The sequence below is a fragment of the Zootoca vivipara genome, chromosome 1 (genome assembly GCF_965207765.1).
Source record: "Zootoca vivipara chromosome 1, rZooViv2.hap1.1, whole genome shotgun sequence".
NCBI lineage: Eukaryota > Metazoa > Chordata > Lepidosauria > Squamata > Lacertidae > Zootoca > Zootoca vivipara.
Window position 1 is genome coordinate 75,031,415 of NC_142582.1, and position 24,721 is coordinate 75,056,135.

Below are 24,721 nucleotides of genomic sequence, written 5' to 3' on the forward strand. Positions count from 1 at the left end.
CAAGAGGGGTCCAAGGGAGCCAGTGGGCCCCACGTTATAGGAAAGCAAGGAAGAACCAGACTTCAAGCAAAGATTCCAAACGACAGAAAAAGAAACTGAAGTCAGTTTAGTGGACTTCACTATAAAAGAATCTGTTAACTAGTGATAATTACACTAGATTTACAAAAACAAACTGCACCTAGTATGTGGACTAGTTTCAAACACAATGAGACATTATAGAAATCTTTTGGTTAACAACAAGTATATATTGTACTAGCTGGCCCTGCACGTGTTGCTGTGCGTTAGTCTGTGAAATGGAGGGTAATAGCCCCCCTTCAGATCCCCCTGAGCCTCAGAGTCCCCCTGAATCGAGGCAAGATACTGTGGAGAGGGCAGGTTTGGCCCCTGTGTCTCCCCCCACCCTGTTCTGACCCATTACGTATCCCTGCTCCCTATTCGCCCCCCCCCCCAGGCAGGCCCCTACCTCCACTTGGCAATGTTGGTTATTTGGTGGGGGATTTGGGGGGGGGGGTAGTGGTGCTAAATTGTAAAGTAAAAACCCCTTGTTGTGCCCCCAAGTGCGTTGCTGTGGGTTATTTTTTTTTCCCGGGCCTAGTGGGGGCCTGGCAGGGGCCTACATAAATCAAAGGCCATGCTGTGACCTGCGATCCAGGCGCTTGCCCTCTCCCCCCCCCCCCCCCGGGCCTAGTGGCCGCCTTGGTGGTTTCAGTTGCTTGGTTGATGATGTCATTTGGTTTGTGGGTGTGGCTTAGATTTCACAGGAAGGGAGGGGGTGGAGGAGGGTATAACGCCACTTGAGGGCGCTGTTTGACTTGGTGGAAAACCAGGTCTATACCTGCCCAGATGCGAAATTTGAGGGATTTTTGTCCCCAACAACGCTTGGGGAGTGGCCTGGATCGTTGTGTCAAAATTTCAGGACGATCGGTCAAGCGGTTACGAAAAAAAGTGGAACACACACTTTCACGATTTTTACATTTATATATATATAGATTATTATGGACGCTGATATTTTAATAATCTGACTCTTTGTATGCATTATTAAACTTTATCCCACCTTTTTTCCAAGGAGCAAAGGTGGCATAGCATTGCTCCTCACCGCATATTATTCTCACAACCATTCTATAAAGGAGGTTTATGGTGGTATCAATAGTAATTGGCCAACATCACTCAGTGATTTTCATGACAGCAAAGACTAATATGGACCTGATTCTCCTCAGTCCTAGCCTGCCATTGTAACTACCATACCAGTAGGTTTGCTGATATTTCTATGTTTTTTTTAATTTGAATGTAATGCATTTTTAATTTGTGTGTGTTTGTGTGTGTATGCAACCTCTGTGCCACTCTCATGTTGCCTCTGAGGTTTCCAAAGCAGATTTCCAGAAGCACAGTGGGAGGGGACACAGAAAAAAATAACCCATCTGTTTTCAGCCAATGGGAGAATCCCCTGAGTGGCATTCCACTCAGAATGTACGCCACAGTTTGAATATACAGGGTCCTTTTTGTGTGTCTTCGAATACAACAAATCAGCACTGTAAGAATAAAAAAAATGATGCTCAAGATAGTAACAGCAGAAGCACAGTAGCAACATTCCACCAACCCATACTTTTTATTGTCCTGTGGTGGTGAAGCTTTCTTGTCTTCCAATTACACACATGTGACTATTCTATTTTAACTGGGAGTCAAGTTTTAATAGGACTCATTATCACCTGCTAGACTGGAAAAAATAAATTAAATTCCCTTGAATTCTGCTGTCACAAATCTAAACCCAAGGCAAATAACTCAAGGACACTTGTTTACTGTGTGACCATGATCACTCTGAATTACAGAATCTCACTTCCCATAGAGAATCTGGTTAATCTGTGTTTTATCTCCAGACAACCACTTTGTTTAATGCAGTTGCTTTGTCAGACACCTTGCAGTAAATAATCCAGCAGAACTAGATAGCATAAAGATTTGTTTATGGCCCACTACAATTTGTGGAATCAAACAAGAGGGTCCTGTGAATATTGCTGCTTGAGCATCAAGTTTGAACATCCAAGCACACTGATACATATGATCAACATTTACCGGTATGCAACTTTATTTTCTTGGAGATTAACCAGAGAACTATTCTTCTGGACATGTTTCAGAACCAGTGCATGCTCTTCCTGTTTGAGATTAAGTGGGTGTAGGGATACTTAAATGTACATTGTTTTTCTTTTGGCTGTTTCAATACATAGAGTACACAGTTTCAAATTATCACACTCTAGAAAAAGCAGTAATTTAGCCTGAAGACTTTGATGGCAGCCCAGTGTGTTTGTGTCATGGACAGGGATTTTTTTGTTTTGCTTTTTTGTCAATCTATTTGCATTTCCCCAGTGAGAGAAAAAGAGGCAGAACACATACTATGTTTTCCAAGAAGATGCAGGACCACATCCATCCAGTGCTACACCAGCCGCACTGGCTCCCAGTGGAGTACAGGGTCAGGTTTAAGGTCCTGGTTCTAACCTTTAAAGCCCTGGACAACCTGGGACCCTTGTATCTATGGGACCGCCTCTCCTGGTATACCCCACGGAGGACCTTAGGGTACGCAAACAATAACATCTTGGAAGTCCCGGGCCTCAAGGAGGTTAGACTGGCCTCGACCAGAGCCAGGGCCTTTTCGGCCCTGGCCCCAGTCTGGTGGAATGCTCTGTCACAGGGCCCTGGTCTTGTGACATCTTTCCACAGGGCCTGCAAGATGGAGCCTTTGGTCAGGGCCCAGTCTGACCCACCCCCCTCTTACAAGACCCTGCATATAAGTGGTCTCTCTAACTCAGGCATCCCCAAACTGCGGTCCCCCAGATGTTTTGGCCTACAACTCCCATGATCCCTAGCTAACAGGACCAGTGGTCGGGGAAGATGTGAACTGTAGTCCAAAACATCTGGAGGGCCGAAGTTTGGGGGAGCCTGCTCTACCTCTTCTCATCGGCTCATACAAATAGCCAAGCTTGGTGAGTACTTAAGGTTCCCAACCCCTATACAGTTATAATTTGTGGGTAGCCATCTTATTTTGATTTTAATACGATTTTAAGCTGTATTTCAGTTGATTGCTGAACTTTGATCAGATACTCCCTGCCGATGTAGACAGGTTCCTCCGAGCTGGAAGGCCCACCACTTGCTCCCTTGACCCGTGCCCGTCCTGGCTGATTAGAGCATGGGTGAGATCGCCCCCTGGGTGAGATCATCAACTTGTCCCTTGGCACAGGGACTTTCCCAGAGGAGTTGAGGGAAGCAGTGGTGCGTCCGCTCTTAAAGAAAAAATCTCTAGATCATTTTGTTGTTGTTTAGTCGTTTAGTCGTGTCCGACTCTTTGTGACCCCATGGACCATAGCACGCCAGGCAATTATCTATCCAATTATCGCCCGGTTTCAAATCTTCCGTACCTGGGTAAGATAATTGAGAGAGCGGTTGCCGAACAGCTTGGTAGGTTTCTGGGTGAAACATCAGCTCTAGATCCATTTCAGTTAGGCTTTCGCCCTGGTCATGGGACCGAGACAGCTCTGGTCGCTTTAACAGATGATCTCCGTAGACAGCTGGATCAAGGTGGGCCGGGACTGCTGATTCTTTTAGATTTGTCAGCAGCCTTCGATATGGTCGATCACGAACTTTTAGACCACCGCCTTCCGATGTGGGGATTTAGGGCACAGTCCAACAATGGCTGCTCAGGTCGGGGACAGAGGGTGGCACTAGGGAGGGAGTTGTCGCCGCAGCACTCCTTGGTGTGTGGAGTCCCACAAGGCGCAATCCTTTCCCCGATGCTTTTTAATATCTTTATGTGCCCCCTTGCCCAGATTGTCCGGAGTTTTGGGCTGGGTTGTCATCAATATGCTGATGACACCTCAATCTATCTGTTGATGGACGGCCGCCCTGCCTCGGCCCTGGACACACTGACCAAGTGCTTGGAAGCTGGCTGGGTCGGGGGGGGGGGGCAACTGCTATCTCTTGCAGGGGCTCAATTAGTGCCAGTGCCTTGTGTCAAGAGTTTGGGTGTAACCTTCGACGCCTCCCTTTCCATGGAGGCGCAGGTTGCAGCCACAGCAAAGGTGGCATTTTTCCATCTCCGCCGTATCAAGCAGTTGGTTCCTTACCTCTCTCGCCCTGATCTGGCCACAGTGATCCATGTGACGGTCACCTCCAGGCTTGATTATTGTAACTCGCTCTACGCGGGGCTGCCCTTGAAGCTGACCCAGAAGCTCCAGCGGGTGCAGAATGCCGCGCCAAGGCTTCTTACGGGGTCCCGGCCACGGGATCACATTCATCCAGTGCTTTACCAGCTGCACTGGCTCTCGGTGGAGTACAGGATCAGGTTTAAGGTGCTGGTTTTGACCTTTAAAGCCCTCTGCGGCTTGGGACCCTCGTACCTACGGGACCGCCTCTCCTGGTATGCCCTGCGGAGGACCTTAAGGTCCACAAACAACAATATTCTGGAGATCCCAAGCCATAAGGTAGCTAGATTGGCCTCTACTAGGGCCAGGGCCTTTTCAGTATTGGCCCCAACTTGGTGGAACACTCTTTCACAGGAGACCAGGGCCCTGCGGGATTTGTCATCTTTCCACAGGGCCTGTAAGACAGAGCTGTTCCGCCTGGCCTTTGGGTTGGACTTAGTCTGACCCCTGTGTTTTCCTCCCTCATGGCTTGGATTTATGGACTACTGTACTTAAAATGAGGCTGCACTTTAAAATTTAAATATTGTATTTTAATCTGTATTTTAATTAATTGCTTTTTATGTTTTATTGTAATTTTATTGGTGTGAGCCGCCCTGAGCCCGGTTTTGACTGGGGAGGGTGGGGTATAAATAAAAAATTAATAATAATAATAATAATAATAATATTTTAATGTATTATACATTTTGATGTTAGCCGCCCTGAACTTGGCTCTGGCCAGGGAGCGCAGGATATAAATAAAATTGGTTGTTGTTGTTGTTGTTGTTTAGTCATTTAGTCGTGTCTGACTCTTTGTGACCCCATGGACCAGAGCACGCCAGGCACTCCTGTATTATTATTATTAGTAGTAGTAGTATTTCTTCATCATGGTGAATGGTTGCCTTTTGCTGCCATTTACCATGATGAATTGGGGCAATCATATTGAGTTTTCTGGTATTCTCCCCCATAACCACTGGGAACATAGAGAAGAAGCTGGAGAGTCCCAGTATGATGGCTCCAATTCACTTGATGAATGGTACATCCAACTATTATTGTATGAATGACATCAGTCTCCATGAAAAGGTGGTTATTTTTAGCAGCAAATGGTCTGGTCTGCTTCTTCTTATGTGTACATCACCCAGTTGATTCAATGTGTCCTTCCTTTATGTGCACATCTAAATCCTCATGTGCACATTTTCCAGTTGCTTCACTGCTCTTCTACCTTAAAATGTCAAGTTATGGCTGTGAGAGTCAGAGACAATAATAGACCCAGAATAAAGCGAAGTTCCTATTACAATAACTATGGAGCTTCTGTGGGTTAAAATCAGCATGAGAAATGAATTTGGCTTTCCTGAGCCTTATATGATGAACTTACATATTTTTCAATACATCTGTCCCACCGCCAGCTAATTATTTCCTCTGTGAGTATGCTGATGATGTTGATATAAATCTAAAGTTACCAAACACCAGCTATAATAGCAAGAACATACGCACAGCCTCAGCAAGACTGAAAAAGAATTTTGGATAATAAATATGAAGACACGACTGCTCTGTTCCTGTCTGGTACAACGGCTGTGTGGGACAACACATGCAATCAGAATTAATTCTTACAAGCAGTGAATGATTAATTAATTTCTTTTTTTAAAAAAAATACTACAAGTACCCCATTGTTTAAATAATTCATACATTTAGCAAAAAAAAAAACCTAACAAACTAATATGCCGATTTGAAATATCACATCACCAAACAAGCCCATTACAATTATATTTCTCAGATAAATTATTAACTCTGTGATGATGTGAAATGACAACTTTTGGGCTTTCAAGGGAAAGTAAGTTCACATCAGCTAGCTCAATTAAGACTCCAAAATGAAGATCAAATAAAGTGCTTGGAACTGTACTATAGAGGGTCACCTGCTCACACAACAGAATGCTAATGCATAGCCTCCTTAGACACTGGCCACTTTAAGAGGAGCAACTATAATAGTGATATTCAAAACTGTTCCTTAAAAGCAAATGAGATGCTTCAATTGCCATTAGCTGATGTGGCTGGCGTTCATACAGAGCCCCTGGTCATTTCACAGACTATTGACCCTGTGCCACCACGTCTATTCTCTTCCACTGCTACCAACCAGGTTTCCCCATACCACTGAAAAATGCGGGATTAGCAGCAGCACGGCACCAGAAGTTGCGTAGAAGCAACTTCCGGGGCCACTCTGACCATGTGTGGGCACTGGAAATAGGGTAGAGCGGCACCAGAAGTCACTACTACACATGCCCGGTGGCCATCTTGGTGGTGGCCGCATGGTGGTGGCCATCTTGGTGACAGCCTCCGCCATGTGGCCACCACCAAGATGGCCACCGGGCATGCATAGAAGTGACTTCCGGTGCCGCTCTGCCCTTATTTCCGGTGCCCACACATGGTCAGAGCAGTACCCAAAATGGAGGCTCCCTGGCAGGTAGGAAATCCGGGGGATTTCCAGAATTTTTCTCTATTCAGGAGAACAGCGGGGAAACGGATTAAAATCCGGGGGCTTCCCACGAAAAACGGGATACTTGGCAGCTAAGGGTTTCCCCGGTAATATATTCAGACTCAGTCAGGTTGTAACGTATTAACAAAGATTCCAGTTCATTGTGAACGCAAACAAGTTTTAAATACTTTGAAACACTGTAATCTGATTCACTCTCTCTGTCTCCCCTCTGTCTCTAACCCACTCTGACTCCTATGCCTTCCACCCACAAGAAACCAACCAAACTAACTGTCTCTCTATTTCCGACTGTCTTCCCAACTCTGGCTAAGCCTTTTAAAAGCAGGTAGGCTCCGCCTCTGGGTTTTTCTATTGGTCTACCTATCAACCCCTTCTCTCCCCCTGTACAGACATTTCCAAACGAACAGGCAAATGCCACAGCAGCCTTTAAAGAAAATGTATAATTTGACTGAGCAATTGCAGATATGTGATACTAATGAACCTACATGTGAATGTTCCTACTAGCTCAGGGGCCCCAAAACTACGGCCCGGGGGCCGGATGCGGCCCAATTGGCCTGCCAATCTGGCCCGCGGCGACGTCCGCCGCCGCCGCCCGCTCTTATGGCGCGCAGCGCGGCAGCACTCTTCCGGGTCGGGAAAAAAGCGCCGAAAATCCTTTGTGCGCATGCGTATGGGCCTCTCCCGACCCGGAAGAGGTCATTTCTGGTGCACTTCCGGGTCGGGGGAGGCCCATACACATGCGCACAACGGATTTTCAGTGCCTTTTCCACCCTGGAAGCGCGCCAGTAAGCGCCCGTGCACATGCGCACGGGCGTGCACTCCCCCGCCCGCCGGCCCGCCGTGCGATCGGCGCGGTGGGAACCGGCCCAAACGCCGGTAAGTCTGGGGACCCCTGTACTAGCTATTTGTGGTAATCTGATGAAGATGGTCTGAATAAAACTCAGACCTAAGATGGTAGATTCACTTTGTTCCTTCAGAAATACTGGATGCTATCTATGGTTGCCGGGGGGAGGTATGATATCATTCCAGAAACCCCAAGTTTGTGTGTGTGTGTGTGTGTGTGTGTGTGTGTGTGTGTGTGTGTTTGCTTGCTTGCTTGCTTGTTTGAAGTAAATCTCAGAAATGAATATATGGATAACAATTGTTCTGAAGGGTCAAAAGCATATTTTTGTTTTTAGATTATTCACAATGTGCATTTCACTCTACAGGTACCATTTTAGATTAGGCATCTCCTCTGATATGAGAAGGGGTGCCTCTCTTAAACTGGTAGATGCTGGGCTTTCCCCCCTTTTTGTGTATTTGTAAAATCATTCTTTTTTATATAAAAAAACCTCCTGTCTAATTCAGAGCATGCTGTTAATAGATCAAAATGTTTTGATTAGTCATTCTGATGATCTACTTAAAGTTACCATACCAATATTTTTATTAAAAAATACTGGCCCCTATCCAAAGAAATTCAAGGGTGGCAAAAGACTACAAGATCACTGGTCTGCTCAAGCTCATTACATACTGTACTAGGTAGCGGGTGGAACATCACGTCCCTAGAATCTAAAGAATCTAAAGAAGGGACAGACTAGTCTAATGCACAGATGAAGTGTTGAATTTAGATTTGGACTGTCAAAATCGATTCAAATGCCATTCAGCCCCAAAACTCTCTGGGTGGGCTCTTTGATAAATCACTGCCTCAGCATGGTGTTGTGGGGAAAAGGTGAGATTCAAGTGTAGTGAAAGAAGGAAAAGTAGGTCTGTGTATCTGAAGAAGTGTGCATGCACACGAAAGCTCATACCAAAATAAAAACTTAGTTGGTCTTTAAGGTGCTACTGAATGAATTTTTTTATTTTGTTTCGACTCAGACCAACACGGCTACCTACCTGTAACTAGATCTTGGTATGTTGCCTTTTTCTGGGCTAGATCAGTTAATGGTTCTGAACTCATGTTCATATGAGTTATGTTGGCAAATCTGTTACAGTAGCAAATAATTGCCCATAAAAGCCATAGAAAAGCCCTATGCAATGGATTTCTTAATATTTAATCAATGGAAAGTTGATCCCAGGCTTCTAATTTTTCATTGAGAATTTCCCTGAAAGGAAAGGAGTAACTGTGCTAAATTAAACCCTCGTGACTCCACAGTGGACACCTTTTTGTTCCTATTCTCTGCCCTTAGAGCATTTATGGTGATGTTGTAATTATGTTCCTCCAATGGCAGATCTCTATGCACCTCATGAGAGAAGAGATGCCTCTGGAATGAATAGACAAATGAAACCTTGTTCCATTTTTAGATGCCACACAGGGAGATGTTGTTTTGTTCAAGCCGAGTGCTGTGCAAAAGTCTAATCTTCTGTACCTGATCATCTATTTTCTGTGTTTAGGGAATTTACTGAACTTTCTTGTGGTCAAAAGACGGAATAAGAATTTTAAGATAAGTAAATACATTTAGTACCATTCCACTATGCAGATTCTTTATTTCCAAGGAATAAGATACATTGGCTTTAACAGCCTATGCTTCCAAACACAGTATTTAGGATGAGAATGTTACATCTTTAATATTACAGGTAGGTAGCCGTGTTGGTCTGATGTAGTTGATACAAAATAAAAAAAATTCCTTCCAGCAGCACCTTAAAGAAAACTTAGTTGGTCTTTAAGGTGCTGCTGGAAGGAATTTTTTTATCTTTAATATTGTACTTGGAAATATACTATACGGAAACCAATGGATCTTATTTCCATTAAAAGTGTTTAAGGTTGGGCCTTAGAAAGCACTGCTAATAACAAGGCCAGTGGAAGTGATGATATTCCAGCTGAACTATTTAAAATTTTAAAAGATGATGCTGTTAAGGTGCTACACCCAATATGCCAGCAAGTTTGGAAAACTCAGCAATGGCCAGAGGATTGGAGAAGATCAGTCTACATCCCAATTCCAAAGAAGGGCAGTGCCAAAGAATGCTCCAACTACCGCACAATTGCGCTCATTTCACACGCTAGCAAGGTTATGCTTAAAATTCTACAAGGCAGGCTTAGGCAGTATGTGGACCGAGAACTCCCAGAAGTGCAAGCTGGATTTCGAAAGGGCAGAGGAACCAGAGACCAAATAGCAAACATGCACTGGATTATGGAGAAAGCTAGAGAGTTCCAGAAAAACGTCTACTTCTGCTTCATTGACTATGCAAAAGCCTTTGACTGTGTCGACCACAGCAAACTATGGCAAGTTCTTAAAGAAATGGGAGTGCCTGATCACCTCATCTGTCTCCTGAGAAATCTCTATGTGGGACAAGAAGCTACAGTTAGAACTGGATATGGAACAACTGAGTGGTTCAAAATTGGGAAAGGAGTACGACAAGGTTGTATATTGTCTCCCTGCTTATTTAACTTATATGCAGAATTCATCATGCGAAAGGCTGGACTAGATGAATCCCAAACCGGAATTAAGATTGCCGGAAGAAATATCAACAACCTCAGATATGCAGATGACACAACCTTGATGGCAGAAAGCGAGGAGGAATTAAAGAACCTTTTAATGAGGGTGAAAGAGGAGAGCGCAAAATATGGTCTGAAGCTCAACATCAAAAAAAACAAGATCATGGCCACCGGTCCCATCACCTCCTGGCAAATAGAAGGGGAAGAAATGGAGGCAGTGAGAGATTTCACCTTCTTGGGCTCCTTGATCACTGCAGATGGTGACAGCAGTCACGAAATTAAAAGACGCCTGCTTCTTGGGAGAAAAGCAATGACAAACCTAGACAGCATCTTAAAAAGCAGAGACATCACCTTGCCGACAAAGGTCCGTATAGTTAAAGCTATGGTTTTCCCAGTAGTGATGTATGGAAGTGAGAGCTGGACCATAAAGAAGGCTGATCGCCGAAGAATTGATGCTTTTGAATTGTGGTGCTGGAGGAGACTCTTGAGAGTCCCATGGACTGCAAGAAGATCAAGCCTATCCATTCTTAAGGAAATCAGCCCTGAGTGCTCCCTGGAAGGACAGATCGTGAAGCTGAGGCTCCAATACTTTGGCCACCTCATGAGAAGAGAAGAATCCTTGGAAAAGACCCTGATGTTGGGAAAGATTGAGGGCACTAGGAGAAGGGGACGTCAGAGGACAAGATGGTTGGACAGTGTTCTCGAAGCTACGAACATGAGTTTGACCAAACTGCGGGAGGCAGTGCAAGACAGGAGTGCCTGGCGTGCTATGGTCCATGGGGTCACGAAGAGTCGGACACGACTAAACGACTAAACAACAACAACAACAAGGTTGGGAATCACTAGCTGTAAGGTAAAGTACTGTATGGAAGTTGAATTCCATTTGTATTGGAAGTATTAGGGACATTTTGTGTCTTCAGCAACTCAAGCATTCTACAATCTCATACGCTAGTCTGGAACACATATACTGTAGTTAGAAGTAGATCTCCGTAATGTAGTGGAACAGAAACTTACCTCTTGAAAGTTAAGGAACTTATTCCCAGGTAAAATGTTTGATTCATTACAGAATTACAAGTGCATTGTAACTAATCCAGAATTCTAACCAGTTTTGGAAATTCTGCCAATTAATAATCTGCTATGGATTTTCATTGTTTATTTCATATTCATATTCTGTTCATATTATGTTGTGGTTATGTATCTAGGTTCATAGGATTCTCAGCTCCTATAAATTTCTCCAAAGGCTTCAACATGTACATCATGGCGTCATGATTGCTCATAGGAAAAAACTGGAAAGAATTTGATCTTCTACATATCACACAATGGAAACAGGAAGAATGGACAATCGCTTTATCTGAGAAACTGAGAGAGTGCATGCCCTGAATGATGCAACTGATACAGGCAATTTTACTGAAATATGACACCCCTTTATAAAGTATTCACATGAACACTTGATGTCTGGCATCCACCAGCTATGCATACAGATCTATGGGAAATTTTTAACGTATTAGTCTTCTGATCTGGGGGAGGAGGAAAACCAATTGTTTTGATAATGATATGCTTATACTTATATCCTGTTTCATGAAAATTAAAAAAAAATTTAAAATATGGAATGGCAGTAACAAATATGCCCCGGGGGAGGTCAGAGTGCTATGACAAAAACAAAAGCATGTACATCATGGATTAGCAGCACCCTGCACTCCAGTGTTTGAGCACATTTTTTGTATACCTGGCATATCAAGGTACAACTGAGGAGTTCCCATTCTGAAACCCTGGAGAGCCACCACTGCTCAAGTTGCATAGGCCAGTGGTCTGAATCATTATAAGGCAACATCCTATGTTTCTATGGTAGAGTTATCCGAAGGAGTAGGGTGAAGGTCCAACCATAAACTTTAGGCCAAAGCCTGAATAATGTCTCTGAATAGTCTTGTGCATTTTCTGTGCAATTAGAATTATCCTAGGGATGGGAACCACGGTTCTAGTACAGTTGCAGCCCAAGGAAACTTGGAAGCTATGGTGTGGTGCCTAGAAACTAGCTCCAGAAGGCCCACCACTGGGGAAACCTTTCAGAAGCCAGTTAGCTCTTCCATAACCTTTACAACAGATAATCTAGTTGAGACTGGACAGAAAATCTACTAAAATGTGTGCCCTGAATTTGGATAGACAAACTGTTTCTACAGAACTTCCATAGTCAATTCTCCCATCCAGGTAAGACATCCAAAACATATGCACCATTGTACTCAAAAGTTACCTACAAAATTTTAGCCAGCCACAGTATTTCTATAATTTCATTATAGAAATAATAATTATTGTTATAATTCACTATTGGAGGCAATCTGTTTCTGGAAACCAGTTGCTGGGAACTGCAGGAGGGAAGCACACCGTTGCACTCAGGTGCTACTTTTGGGCTTCCCATAGGCATCTGGGTGGCCACTATGAGAACAGGATGGTGGACTAGATGGGACTTGGCCTGATCCAGCAGGGGTCTTCTTATACTCTGATGTTTCTGCATGCTAATCTTCTCTCTCTCTCTCTCTCTCTCTCTCTCTCTCTCTCTCTCTCTCTCTCTTCAGTCAAATAGATGCATGCACATGAAAATGGAGTCTGCTGATGCATGACATTTTTATAAAAATAAAGGTCATTGTCATCAATCTGGAGAGCTCTGAGCATTTTTTTAAAAATTAAAACACCACTATGTTGTCAACATTTAAAAGGATTAAGTGTATTTATTAAAGTATGTATTATTATTATGCTTAGTCATTTTAGTTCAGTCATGATAAAAAGATCTGCTACACAATACACATCCATGTATTTGAGTGTCATTTTATTTTCCTTGCTAGAGCAAGTAAGAGTACTTTTAGTACCGTGTGGTGTGCATGACAACAGCTTGTTAATGGTGTCGTTTATTTAAATTGGTGTAATTGATTTTATTAATTAATCTCAGATTGTTTGGATTTTTAATCAGGTTTTAATTAGAGCTGTCCCTCACAATAAAATGTTCATCCTTTGCAATGGGGGGGGGACAATTACTTGTATTTCTAGCTTTTTTATTTATAGAGTTTTTCAGTTTTGATCATGGATTTCAGATTGTTTGTTTTCATGTTTTTCCCTTCAAACTGACCCTGTTAGAGTCTTCTTAAACCCTGAAAGCATCACCTGTATTCTATACCAACCATTTTTATGTTCATTTATTGATTACACTGTTTTAAAAAAAACACCAAGAAAGTTAATCACCTTCAAAATCCCTGAATGAAGAATTGACTGATTGACGGTTCTGCTGGTGTGAGTCAACTGAATCTGAGAAAACACTGGATTAAAATATTGCTCTCTTTACAAACGTTCCCGTGTGGTATACTTTGTGAAGGGATCGCACCCTGCTCCTAATTAACAGCACTACACCAAACAGGATACACTCTCCGTTCATTGCACGTCTTGAAACTAGGCCTAAGGGGTGAAGTGGGGTGCAAGCAACTGTGATGGATTTGGCTGGACAGAAAATACAAAGTCAGTGGGGGGGGGAACAGCACCAGGGGAGACTGGCGACGTCGTCGGCTCCTTTATAGGCTCGGCTAATAAGATAAAAGCGCAATCGTTATTTCCTCTTTAACTCGAGACTAAATGGACTTGGTAAGAAGAGCTCTCTGATGGGCACCTGAATGTGTGTTAACTGAGGCTTTCATTCCCCCTTTGTATTGGGGAAATGCATGGCATTATACGAAAATGGCTACAATTACGGTTTAGTAAACAATCCCCGATTGCTGATGCGGAGACCAGCGAGCCCTTGCAAGACTGGCGCTGCCTGGTCAGAAACAAATAGCCACATATCCTCCGCAGTCTGAAATCATGCCGCCCTCTCCCTGTGTCCCCAAAGAGACCGTCTGCCTGCCTCGCTCCTCTCGCCCAGCGGAAAACTCTTGTAATGTGATGGAGACATTCTACAGTATTGCACCCCGAAGCGCGCAGTCCAGTCGGGAAAGCGCTGCGCTGCCCTGCCTGCTCATTCTTTCGAGTATCCAGATTTACCCATAATCATGGGCGTAATAAAACAATAGAAATACTTAACTAACTGACCAATCATGTCTTCTGTCCCCCCTAACAAGAGTCCTGCTCCTCCTAGCAAAAATCCTGACTATGACCACCGTAAAAACAACAACTCAGTGCCATTTTCTGCCGCAAGGGTAGCTAACGCGATGCCCTTCCCTGCAACTCTCTCATCCCTGAACATTGGTTGTGCTAGCGGCGCTGATAAATGGTTGTAGGTCAAAGATTGGCAACTGCACCATATTGACTGCCTTTGCAATAATGTGGAACAAAATCGCCCCGTGCCATTTTCCCAGCGGCATCTGTTTTCCCTAGCTCCATCCAAGTGAATGGAGAAGGAACACTGTAGTCATTCACTCGTATGGAGGAGATAATAACCATTCACTCCTATGGAATAAATGACCATGCACTGGTATGGGGAAACTATCATGCATATGGAGGAACCATCCATCCATTCGTTTGGATGAAATGTCCACTCACTCGTATTATCTTAACTGTGGATTGTGGTTGGTGGTGGAACACGCAATGACTTCCTCAATATGGGCGGAGCCCGGCTGGTAGGTCTGCAAGGAGACACTAGCCCAGCTGCTCCAAAGCAGGATGTCCCAGTCGTCATGCCACCCATATTTGCCTATATACCGGTAGAAGAAAAATCCATTGTGGTAAAGCCAAATCCAGGTTTATGAACAGAACTTAATATAAGCCACCTAAGGAAACCTCGGGCCCTCCGCCCAGAAGAGTCAGTTGAGAGTTCTGTAAATAAAAACTCCCAGCTTCCGTGTGCATGCATGCATGCATGTATGTATGTATTACAAGGCTCCCCAACCCCCGAAATACAACTGGACTTTTCCTCCAAAACGGTTGATAGAATGCCCATTGCATTGATTTAGAAACTAGCAGGTGATCTGATTTCAATGCGCCTTTTAAGCATACAGGTTTGATTTATAACAGGCATCCCCAAACTTCGGCCCTCCAGATGTTTTGGACTACAATTCCCATCTTCCTCGACCACTGGTCCTGTTAGCTAGGGATCATAGGAGTTGTAGGCCAAAACATCTGGAGGGCCGCAGTTTGGGGGTGCCTGATTTATAATATCGGCCACGGTCCGTTCTATGGAGAACTGCCCCTGTTTTGGCTAACAACTTGACTGTCGTGAGTCGCCATTTCCTCGGTTTCCATCTTGTCGCTGTCTGCCTTTACGCATTCCGAATTAGTTACGTGCCATTCCTTTCCCTCCACATCTACCAGTTCGCACAACTGTAATTGAAATTCGGAGAGGATTAGGGCTGAAGAAGAGGACACACACACCCTGCACACCCACACGCAAGACTTCGGGGAGGTTGAAGTAGCAATCCAGTAGCTGGTTCGGGGGGAAGTGGATTAGGGTTTACTGCTGCCTTTCCAAATCTGTATATTCCGGTTAATCTGAACTGGGAGTCCTATGCACGTCTACTCAGAAGAAAGGTCTACCGAGTACAACGGGGCTTACTCCCAGGTAAGTGGTTATAGGAGTCCAGCTTTAAATCAGCGCAGATTCTAGATCAGGTGGTGCTCTCCCATGCAACGCAAAATTCAAATTAATAGAGTCGCACTGAGGATGTTCAGGGAAAGGAATCTTCTCTGCAGGAATTTTCCACCCCCATCCGCTTTCCCTTTGGAAATTCAGTCTACAGCTAGGTTACCCCGTTTCCCATTTGTGCAGATAAAGACCCGGAGTAGTTTGAAGCGCTCCGATGGGGGTTGATAGCGGTGGCGATTCCTTTTTTACTCAAGCCAAACAACTGGTGGAAACCTTGAAGATCTGCCCAGGGCAAGAAATGACGATCGGGTTGACATCCGCCTGCCACCCTAGAAAGCTACGGTAGCTGGTGACATGCGCGCGCGTGTGTGAATACAGTAACTTTGATTCATGACTGCGGACTAAGAGAGGGAGGGGTTTTGAAATAGCACAAGCATTCCCCATTCAGAGCTGCAAGCGCGGGATCCGAGCAGGCGGCGTGGGTGGAAAGGCGATCGATTCGGGGGGCGATCAGCACGTCTGCACTGGCTGATGGATTAGTCTAAAGGGCCTCTACGCGCGGATACTTTGTTCTTTGGAACATCCAGTCCCTGCCCGCGGATGCCTGCTTCCGGGTTGGAAAGAGCGCGGCGCCAAGGAGCGGCGCTAGGACCCCCTCGCTCCTCTCAGCGAGGGTGGCTCTGGATGCCTCCTGCGCCCGGGAATCCTCCGAGGATCTAATTAACAGGTAGAATCGCCCCTCGGGTTCCTGAAACCTCCTTGGCAGGCGCCATAGAAACGGAGCCTTAAGACCCCGCGCCATCTGCACTTCCCTTTCATTGTGCAAAGCTCTCTTGGAAAGCACTTTCTCTCCTGCTTCGTGCAGCGGGCGCCTCATTCAGCTCCCCTTCGGCTGCCCATTAAGAAGGACCCCCACCGTTCATCTGAGAGATACGAACGCTACGCACAGTCTTTTTGTTTAAATAAATAAATAACAAGTGGGGATAATTAATAATAACGCACTCGACTCCGCACCGACGGCTGCCCCAAAAGCTCTGCGGGTTTTATATAACCTGAGCGAAACAAATGGACTTGTCTCTACTTGAAGCAGACGGTATGAACAGAGAGCCCAGCCAGACCGCATGAAATAGTTCCGAACCGTCGAGCAAGCAAGCGAACGAGGATACTACGTTTCAGGGATGTGCAAAAAACACAACACAACCTCCCCCCCCTCCAAAAAAACCCAGGGCTTTCATATATGAATGATATCTTAATGCCTGAATAATAATACAGTAACTGGAAACAACGCCAGAAACAATACATATCATAAAGTGTAACAGTAAAACCAATAATAACAATGTAAAAACAGGAGATTCGTGTTTTGCTAACACGAACCCGTTTCGGTCCAACGAAAATGTGCACAATTGTTAATCTGCTAACTAAATGGTAAGTAGTAGTAGTAGAGTATGATTATTATAATCAATAATCAATTTAGTTAAGCTGAAGAATTTGACTGAAAGTCAGTGTTGTGTTTTTTATTACTTTAGGCTTCAGCTATCAAAATACTTCGTTTCAACTGGGCTTGGAAGGGAGCCTGGACTCCCCGCCCCATTTTTTTGGTTGTCATTGTTTTGAGCAGCCTTGGGCGCTGTATGTTGAAACTGAAAGACGCGACATGAGCCGAAATGATCGATGATAAACGATGACCGTTTAATGAATGGTCTCAGATTTCGGATAAAAATGGCAGTGATTTCAGCTAGAACTGACACACACCTAGCAATGCCGTGTTTAGGCTGCAATCCCCACAGACCCTTCTTTGGGAGCAAGTCTCATGGGATTCACAGAACCGGCGGTGGGTTTTATTCCGGACTGAACTGAAATGTATCCTGCGGCAAAAGACCAGGAATCCTTGGCAGGGAGAGCGAGAGACTCTGCCAGGGATGGTGTGTCCAGTAGTCCCTCAAAGCAGGACTTTGGAGCAGAAATGCCAGAAGCTAACACATCTAAAGATGGGCTGGAGAGAAGAGGCGTAAAAGCAGAGTCTATAAAAAGTGACCTGACTGTATGTACCACTGGAGGAGCCCTGCCTTGTCTCCTAAGCGTGAGAGAATTCCCCTTCTGTTCAGTTCGTCTAACACAAAAACAGTCTGTCGCTCCACCAACAAAAATTGGCTGCAAAGCCAAACTATTCTGGCCTCTGAGTCTGCGCCCACGTACTGGAGGATGGGGAGCACCACTCCGCACTGCGCTGCTACGTTTTGCACCATAGCGGGGTGGGGGCTGAACTCCGCAGTGTGGCTCATCCAGGTTTCCCCAAGACAGGAGGCTGCTTCTTTCCAACAGCCCATGCAGGAAAAGAAGCAGCCCAGAGCCAAAAACAGGTCCCCGCGGCTCTCTGCCTCTTCCCTTGTCAGCAGAAACACCAACCATAGAATAACCCAACACCACGCGGAGCAGACATCTCGCTCTTTGTTTACTTACTTCGCACGTGGAGGAGGAGAGAGATCGGGTTGCCATTACCTGTTAGCTGCCAGCCTGGATGAAATATATCCCCCGGGGATCTGCGTGATTATATAGCCCCAGAAAAAAGAACCGTGGATCATGCCAACCGTCTCCGGATCCCAGTTAAACTTCGCTTTCTTCCGAAAGCGACCAAGCCAAGGAAAGGAAAGGAAAGACAGAGGGAAGAAAAAGAAGATGCGTTGTAAGCAGTCATTTAGAAAGGACAGGTCGGTGCTAAGCCAAGGTCCATAGAGGGTACCTGCAGGGGTCAGCCACAGAATATGAATGTGGTTTCCCTTGACGCTGCTAAATTCAACAATTATCCCAAACACACACATCGGGGAGGTTTTAAGGACGGGGATTGCTAACATCTCCGTAACCTATATATTCTTAATTGTTGTTCATTATTAATTATTAGTAGTATTTTTATGATTATACTAGGAGGATACTGTACTCTGGGACTTTATGATTCCAGATTAGCATATTGGGGAGTAGAGGGGGTCGACTATATTTGAAAAGGGTCACAAGTGGATTGATGAATTTCCTGGGCGACCGCCAGGTTCAAATCAAACATAATGTTCAAAAGCTTCCGAACACAACAGTGTTTGCAACGGATCCGTCCAGCAATTTATTTCATTGTATAAATAAGATACCTTTGCCACTTTCTTATTTTGTGTTGGTCTGTTTTTTCCTTGGGAGAAATGGTTGGGGACGGGGGTGGGGCGTTATTTTGTGAACCATTTCACGTTCTCGAGTACTATTTGTTTGTTGTTCCATTGGACACAAACACCTTGCTATATTTTCCTCACAAAAAAGGATTATTAAGGGGGGGACTTGTTGAAGCGACGAACATTTATCCGCCTATAAGCTAAGCTTCACCTTCCCTCCGAGTTTAGGGGTTTGATATAGATTTGCTTCGCTTTCCTCATATTCTTAATAAAGATTCCCTCCCTCGCTTTTTAAAAACCAAGACGGACCTGATTTGACCATCGCGATGTAAAAAACGACTGATGGACCGTCATCTCCTTAATTTCGAACTTTCCAGAGAGGGAGTGGGGAAACAAACCTCTTTCGTCGTTTTTGGCCGTTTGGTGTAATCATTATTATTTATTAGGCATATAAGTATGCTTAAGGCCAGGGTCTAAAATAGCAGTTGTCCAGAGGGGCCACCTCTGCCCTGTTCTCTATCGATTTTGGCAAGTGCGGAGCGCAGACGCTGCCATGTAACGGCTGAAGTCTGATATTGGGACCAGCTCTGGGTTTGAACTGAAGAGGCGAAAGCAGGAAGTGGAGCATCATGATCCGACTCGGGGTGCTGTGCGGGCTCCTGGACTCCTTTCACTCCCATTCACAGCTGAATAATTTAGGATTTTCAATCGATTGCGGTTGCGGTCCTCCTGGCCACACCTAGTTGGAAGTAAGTTCAATTGAACTCAATGGGACCTGCTTCCAAGTGTGCCTTGGGCCTCGAGTTCCGTGGAGCTGGTCGTCTTCTAAAATATAATTGTGTGCAAGAGAGTGGGGGAGCTACATCTTTTATTTATGGGTGGGATACCTTAGGTTCAAAGCCCCACTCAGCCAGGAAGCTCATGAGATGATCTCGGGCCAGCTACGTTCTTTCTCGACCTCACAGGGTTGTTATGAATATAAAATGCTTGGGGAGTGAACCATGTAAGCCGTTCCGAGCTCCATGGAAAGCCAACAGGTGCACCAAATTCTCATACCAACGACAGCAAAACCAAGTCTGGTTTTAAACGGGGGAAGAAAAAAAGAAACAGGAAATGAGGCGGATGAGTAAGGTGGGTGAATGAATTGGAACGGGAGAAAGAGGAGGGAAAAATGGATCAAAACCTAATGAATGGATTCATCTCTCCTTGTAATGGTTTTTCAGTTCTGCTTAAAGAACCTTTCCCTAAACGTTGAAGTCAGACGACGACACACAGGCCACCTCTCCGAGTCTCTAGCCTATGCTCTTAAAATGGACGCCTGAAGGGCGTTTGGGAGTCGTGATGGTGCAGGTGGAAGAGGAGAACGGTCTCAACATGTCTCTCTCTTTCTCTCACCTCTTTGATGACTTTCCCTCCTCGGTGAATAGTGCTGTTATTGACCATGTCCACGATGGCTACTCCCAGGTTACAGCGGATCCCAAAAGAGATGCAGAAGCCCAGTCCGCTCATGATGGCGATGATGTATCTCCGCGGGAGCCCGAAGCAGGTGCAGTCGCACAAGGGCTTCTTCTTCTCGGGCTGCTCCAAGGGTTTCCCATCTTCCGTGAGCTCGATGGTGTCGCCGGTCTTCTGCTTCTTCTCGAGGACTCTGCCCAAACCAAAGAGGACATGATCTCAGTCAAGGGAGTCCAATCCCCTGGCCTCATTTATCTTCAGGATTTTATGGTGGCAGAGGTTAAAGCAAGGGCGGGTGGATCCAGGGCTTAATCTGAACCAGGAGTGTGCCCTAAAAATCAATTTAGCGAGTGCTAAACCTCGCTGGGGATATGTAGGAACATAGCTTTCCACTTAGCCAGATCCTTGGCCCGCCTAGTTCAGGAAGTACTGTCTACCCTGACGGACCTTCCAGCGCTTCAGGCCCGAGAATGAATCCGGGGCCCTTCTGCTGCAGATGAGATCTACCCTACATTAAAGTTTGAAAAGGGCCAGGGGGCTTTGGCACACGTTTATTATTTCCCTCACCACTGACAAATATCCCGCCACAACACCCGAGATTTAGGAAACGTTTCCATCTCTTGCGTGGGTTTCACAAAGCAATTCAATGAGGCGCCCCTGCCAGGCTTCTTGATTCCTTCCCCCTCCCCTCCATTCCTTATGTACAGTATCTCCTGGTGTATGGGAGGCGTTAGACTGCGGAGACGCCATGTTGGGCTACTTTGCAACCAGAAACATATCCTGGAAAGCAGGGCGGAAACCCACGTCTGCTTGCCTTTTAGCGAGAGGGCTTTAACTCTCTTATAAAGTGGGGGTTGGAGTGTGCAAGCCCATGAGGCCAGGTGAGGCCTAATGAGAAGGGAAAGGGCGTCTTCTTCTTCTTTCCGAGGCGACGGCCAGGTGTCTGGTTTTTCTGCCAGCACTCAAAATGGCCGCCTGGCGCCTTTTCAGTGAGCCTGGCCTGCACTCCAGCTACGTCCCAGGCCTTCCTTGTCAGGCAGCCCGCGCTTGGAGGTTGAAAAGACACCGAGGAACGTGTAATGGGCGCAGCGGCTCCCTCGGTGTGGAAAACTAAGCGCTCCCAAGCAAGGCTTCCCTCCTTTCGAGCCTTCGAGGGCCTCAGAGGGTCGGTGGGTGGGGAATAAGCAGGCAGTAGCTAGACGAGCCGAGAGCCCTTTCTCTCACTGCTGTTACGGCAAATGGGGAGGGATCTGAATGGCCACCCCAACGTTCCTTAGCAATATTGAATTCCCATTGATTCCAGGCACGCTGCTGTTTCTCGCCCTTCCTGTTGCGCGCCTGCTTTAATTTCCCTTAGTTTTTCCAACGGAGGAAAAACGTTTTCCTTTCACAAAAGGAAGGCTTGGAAATGGGATCGAAATATTATTCCGTTTGTCTTTCGGTTTGCAAATCCGAGCTTCCATTGCAGGGATTTCAACCACCACCACCACCCCCACCCCCACCACCACCCCACACTTTTAGTAATTTCTAATAGGAGTACAGCGGTGACCTTCATTCCTTCCAGTCAATAAAGACAGATTGGTTCAGATCTAGGAACAGTCCCGGCTGGTTTTAGGATCAAAAAGTGTTTTTCTCTACACCACGGGGATCCGAGCTGGATCCTGTGCCAGTTGAGCGAATTAACGGCGCAGTCCTATACATGACTACCCAGAAGTAAATCTTATGGGGTTTAATTTTATTCACATATTCCTTTACTGGCTAGTTTGGGGAAGGGGATGCAAGTTGTTTTTCCGTTAGAATCAACGGTTGTGTATTATGTATTATATTGCCTGGACGAGGGGAGATTGGGATTGGGTTTGGATGGTATGATACGGTATATTTTACTATTCTCTCTCTCTCTCTCTCTCTCTCTCTCTCTCTCTCTCTCTCTCTCTCTCTCTCTCTCTCTGTGTGTGTGTGTGTGTGTGTGTGTGTGTACTATGCATATATCGAGTTTCAAGAAATTCAGTCCTTGACCTTTAACATAACATAACAACACAACACAACACATCCGATCCTAATCTCATCCAGGCAATATCAGAAATAACACATAATAGCTGGTGTTTACATTGCCTCCTCATGCAATCAAACAAATATTCTTTCTCAACACGTATTACTGTAGGCGTAGAAAAGAAAGCAAAAAAAAAAAGACTTGTAGAAACAGAACGGTAAAGAGGCAATTCTAAGATCAAGAGGAGAAAATTAGAGCCTAATGCGAAATTAAGCATTCCTAGAGTTAATTTGACATTTTAATACAATATTTGTTTTTAAAAACCATGAAAAAATGCAGTTCGTATATCACTTTATTCTCGAAGACAGCTTTGTAAAATTATTTAAGACTATAGCGGCAGTATTAGATTGTCATACTTCACACACACAACATTTTGCTTTTATTATATTTCGTTGCTGTCCTCTTCCTCTCTAGTAAAAATAAGGCGATATTTACGTGGGTGGGCATGACAGCAAATATGTGGGATGGTGTGTGTGTGTGTGTGTGTGTGTGTGTGTGTGTGTGTGTGTTTGGGGGTTGTACAGCCAGCGGTTACAATAAAATTACTGCATACCTTTTGACTTATAAATTAGTACAGCCCCCGTTTTCTAGATGTTACTCTAAAGTAGCCTAATATTCTCCAATAAAACAACGCTTCCATTGCCGCAATGGTGGCTTTGCTCAACCAAAGGTGACCTTCCTATTCAGGTATTAACCTGCCACTCTGAATGTGCATAAGGGGAAATAGTGATTATTATTTTTTAAGATTGATAAATTAATCAATTTTGCATTATATTTTCATTCTCAAATGCTATTATTTTAGCTACCAATTAGTTTCGTTTTGGTTTAATTAAGAGGGAGGCTGCAGTATTTTCACGATCCATTTTCACGAATTCAGATGTATTTTTGTAACTAAGGTTTGCTGCGGTACTTTTTCAAACTGTTTCTTTTGTAGTACATTTCTGTGTAAGGATAAAGGGGTGGTTGAGTAGGAGGACACACGTTTCCCTCAGTGTCTCTTTCCTATGGTCTAACTTTTATATGTGTTCCAGAAAGAAGACATTAGATTATCAATTATTTATGCATCTCCATGTTTTTCTTCGTCTGAAGAGCGAATACACTGGGGAATGGGGAATCCAAATCGAAAATCGTGCTAAATCTTCCGGGGGGGGAGGGGGAAAACTTTCTTATAAAGAAATGGTAAACTAAAACCCAAATACAGTGCAAATGGGTTCCCCCTCCCCAATAAAAGAAAGCATTTTCTACATTGCTCATTGTGCAGTTCTAAATACACAGAACAAAATGAATAAAATACCCAACACTGGTATGATTTTTCTGATTGTGTTTCTAAGATAACGTCTGGAAACAAATATATTGAAACCACTGGTGCCTACTTCCCAATAGAAGGGTGTTAAATGCTTAAATATCAAAACCATTTTCTTGAAGTTAAAGCCGGAGCTAGCAAAACCCAAAGAGCACAGATAACACCCGCGTTTGGCCAGACCTGTATGTGAAATTATCCTCGTATCAGAAGTGAAGTAAGGAGTCTCAGTTTAAGAAGCTCCATAATGGTAAATATGCTTACCCACCAAAGAAAATCCTCTCCCTTACCTGTAGAGTTGACCCAGCGATTTCCCAGCTAAATTTTTCAGCCCCTCCTTGCCAGGGGTCAGGATCCTTTGTTTTACGGACTCCATTCCTGCAAAGGTTTTAACTCGCGTTCACTTGGTTGGCTAGGGCACCCTTATAAACAGTGATGATGGCTCATATTGGTTCCATGTCTAACTTTTCTCCATAAAATGGCTATTGGTGTGCATCCAGATAAAGAGGTGTGTGTGTGTGTGTGTGTGTGTGTGTGTGTGTGAGAGAGAGAGAGAGAGAGAGAGAGAGAGAGAGAGAGAGAGAGAGAGAGAGATTCTGTGTATGCGTGTATGTGTGTGACTGTGGACGAGGAAGGAAGGAGCAGAGCCAGCGCCAGAAAGAGGAGACGATTGAGTGTCTACATACAGCCCACGGATTTCTGAATAGAACAGAAGTTGCGAGACACAACTAGAAGGTCTTCCTGGAGGTGAAGGATCCACTAGCAAAAGGTGCAGGAGGAGCCATGGCGAGTTTGAAAAAAGAGAACCGCCTGGATTCAAAGTCCAATTTGTAAGTAAAATCCTGGATTGGTGCTGATTATTTTACTGCATTTGGGATAGATAGAGGTAGTGAGTCGTCAGGCGATGTAGACTTCAAAAGAGGATGCATACAAACCTTCCCAGTGCCTACTTCATGCCAATTTGGGTGAATCCCTGATGATTGTGTTACAAACTCTGGCACTGGTGTGCAACACGTCAACCAGTTGCTCCAGTGCTGGAAAGAGTGGTCTAAAGCACAGTTGCAGGGGTCACACCGTCAGACGTAGATGTCAATTCTTCGCCACCTTCCTTCACTGCCGCGCCTCCCAGAGAGATTTCAGCACCATG

At 44.9% G+C, this 24,721-nt stretch overlaps 1 protein-coding gene across 1 annotated transcript in view; it reads right to left on the reverse strand.

The window, feature by feature from the left end:
• The window catches only part of SLC17A6 (solute carrier family 17 member 6), a 52,461-nt gene extending 28,376 nt beyond the window's left edge, over positions 1-24,085 (reverse strand). Inside the window, exons 1-3 of the mRNA XM_035117534.3 lie at positions 23,865-24,085; positions 20,165-20,417; positions 18,120-18,238 (exon numbers count right to left, since the gene is read on the reverse strand). Of these exons, the coding sequence (XP_034973425.1) occupies positions 18,120-18,238; positions 20,165-20,417; positions 23,865-23,950 (458 nt within the window). The 5' untranslated portion in view covers positions 23,951-24,085. The remainder of the gene's footprint in view (positions 1-18,119; positions 18,239-20,164; positions 20,418-23,864) is intronic.
• Between the last annotated feature and the right edge of the window lie 636 nt (positions 24,086-24,721).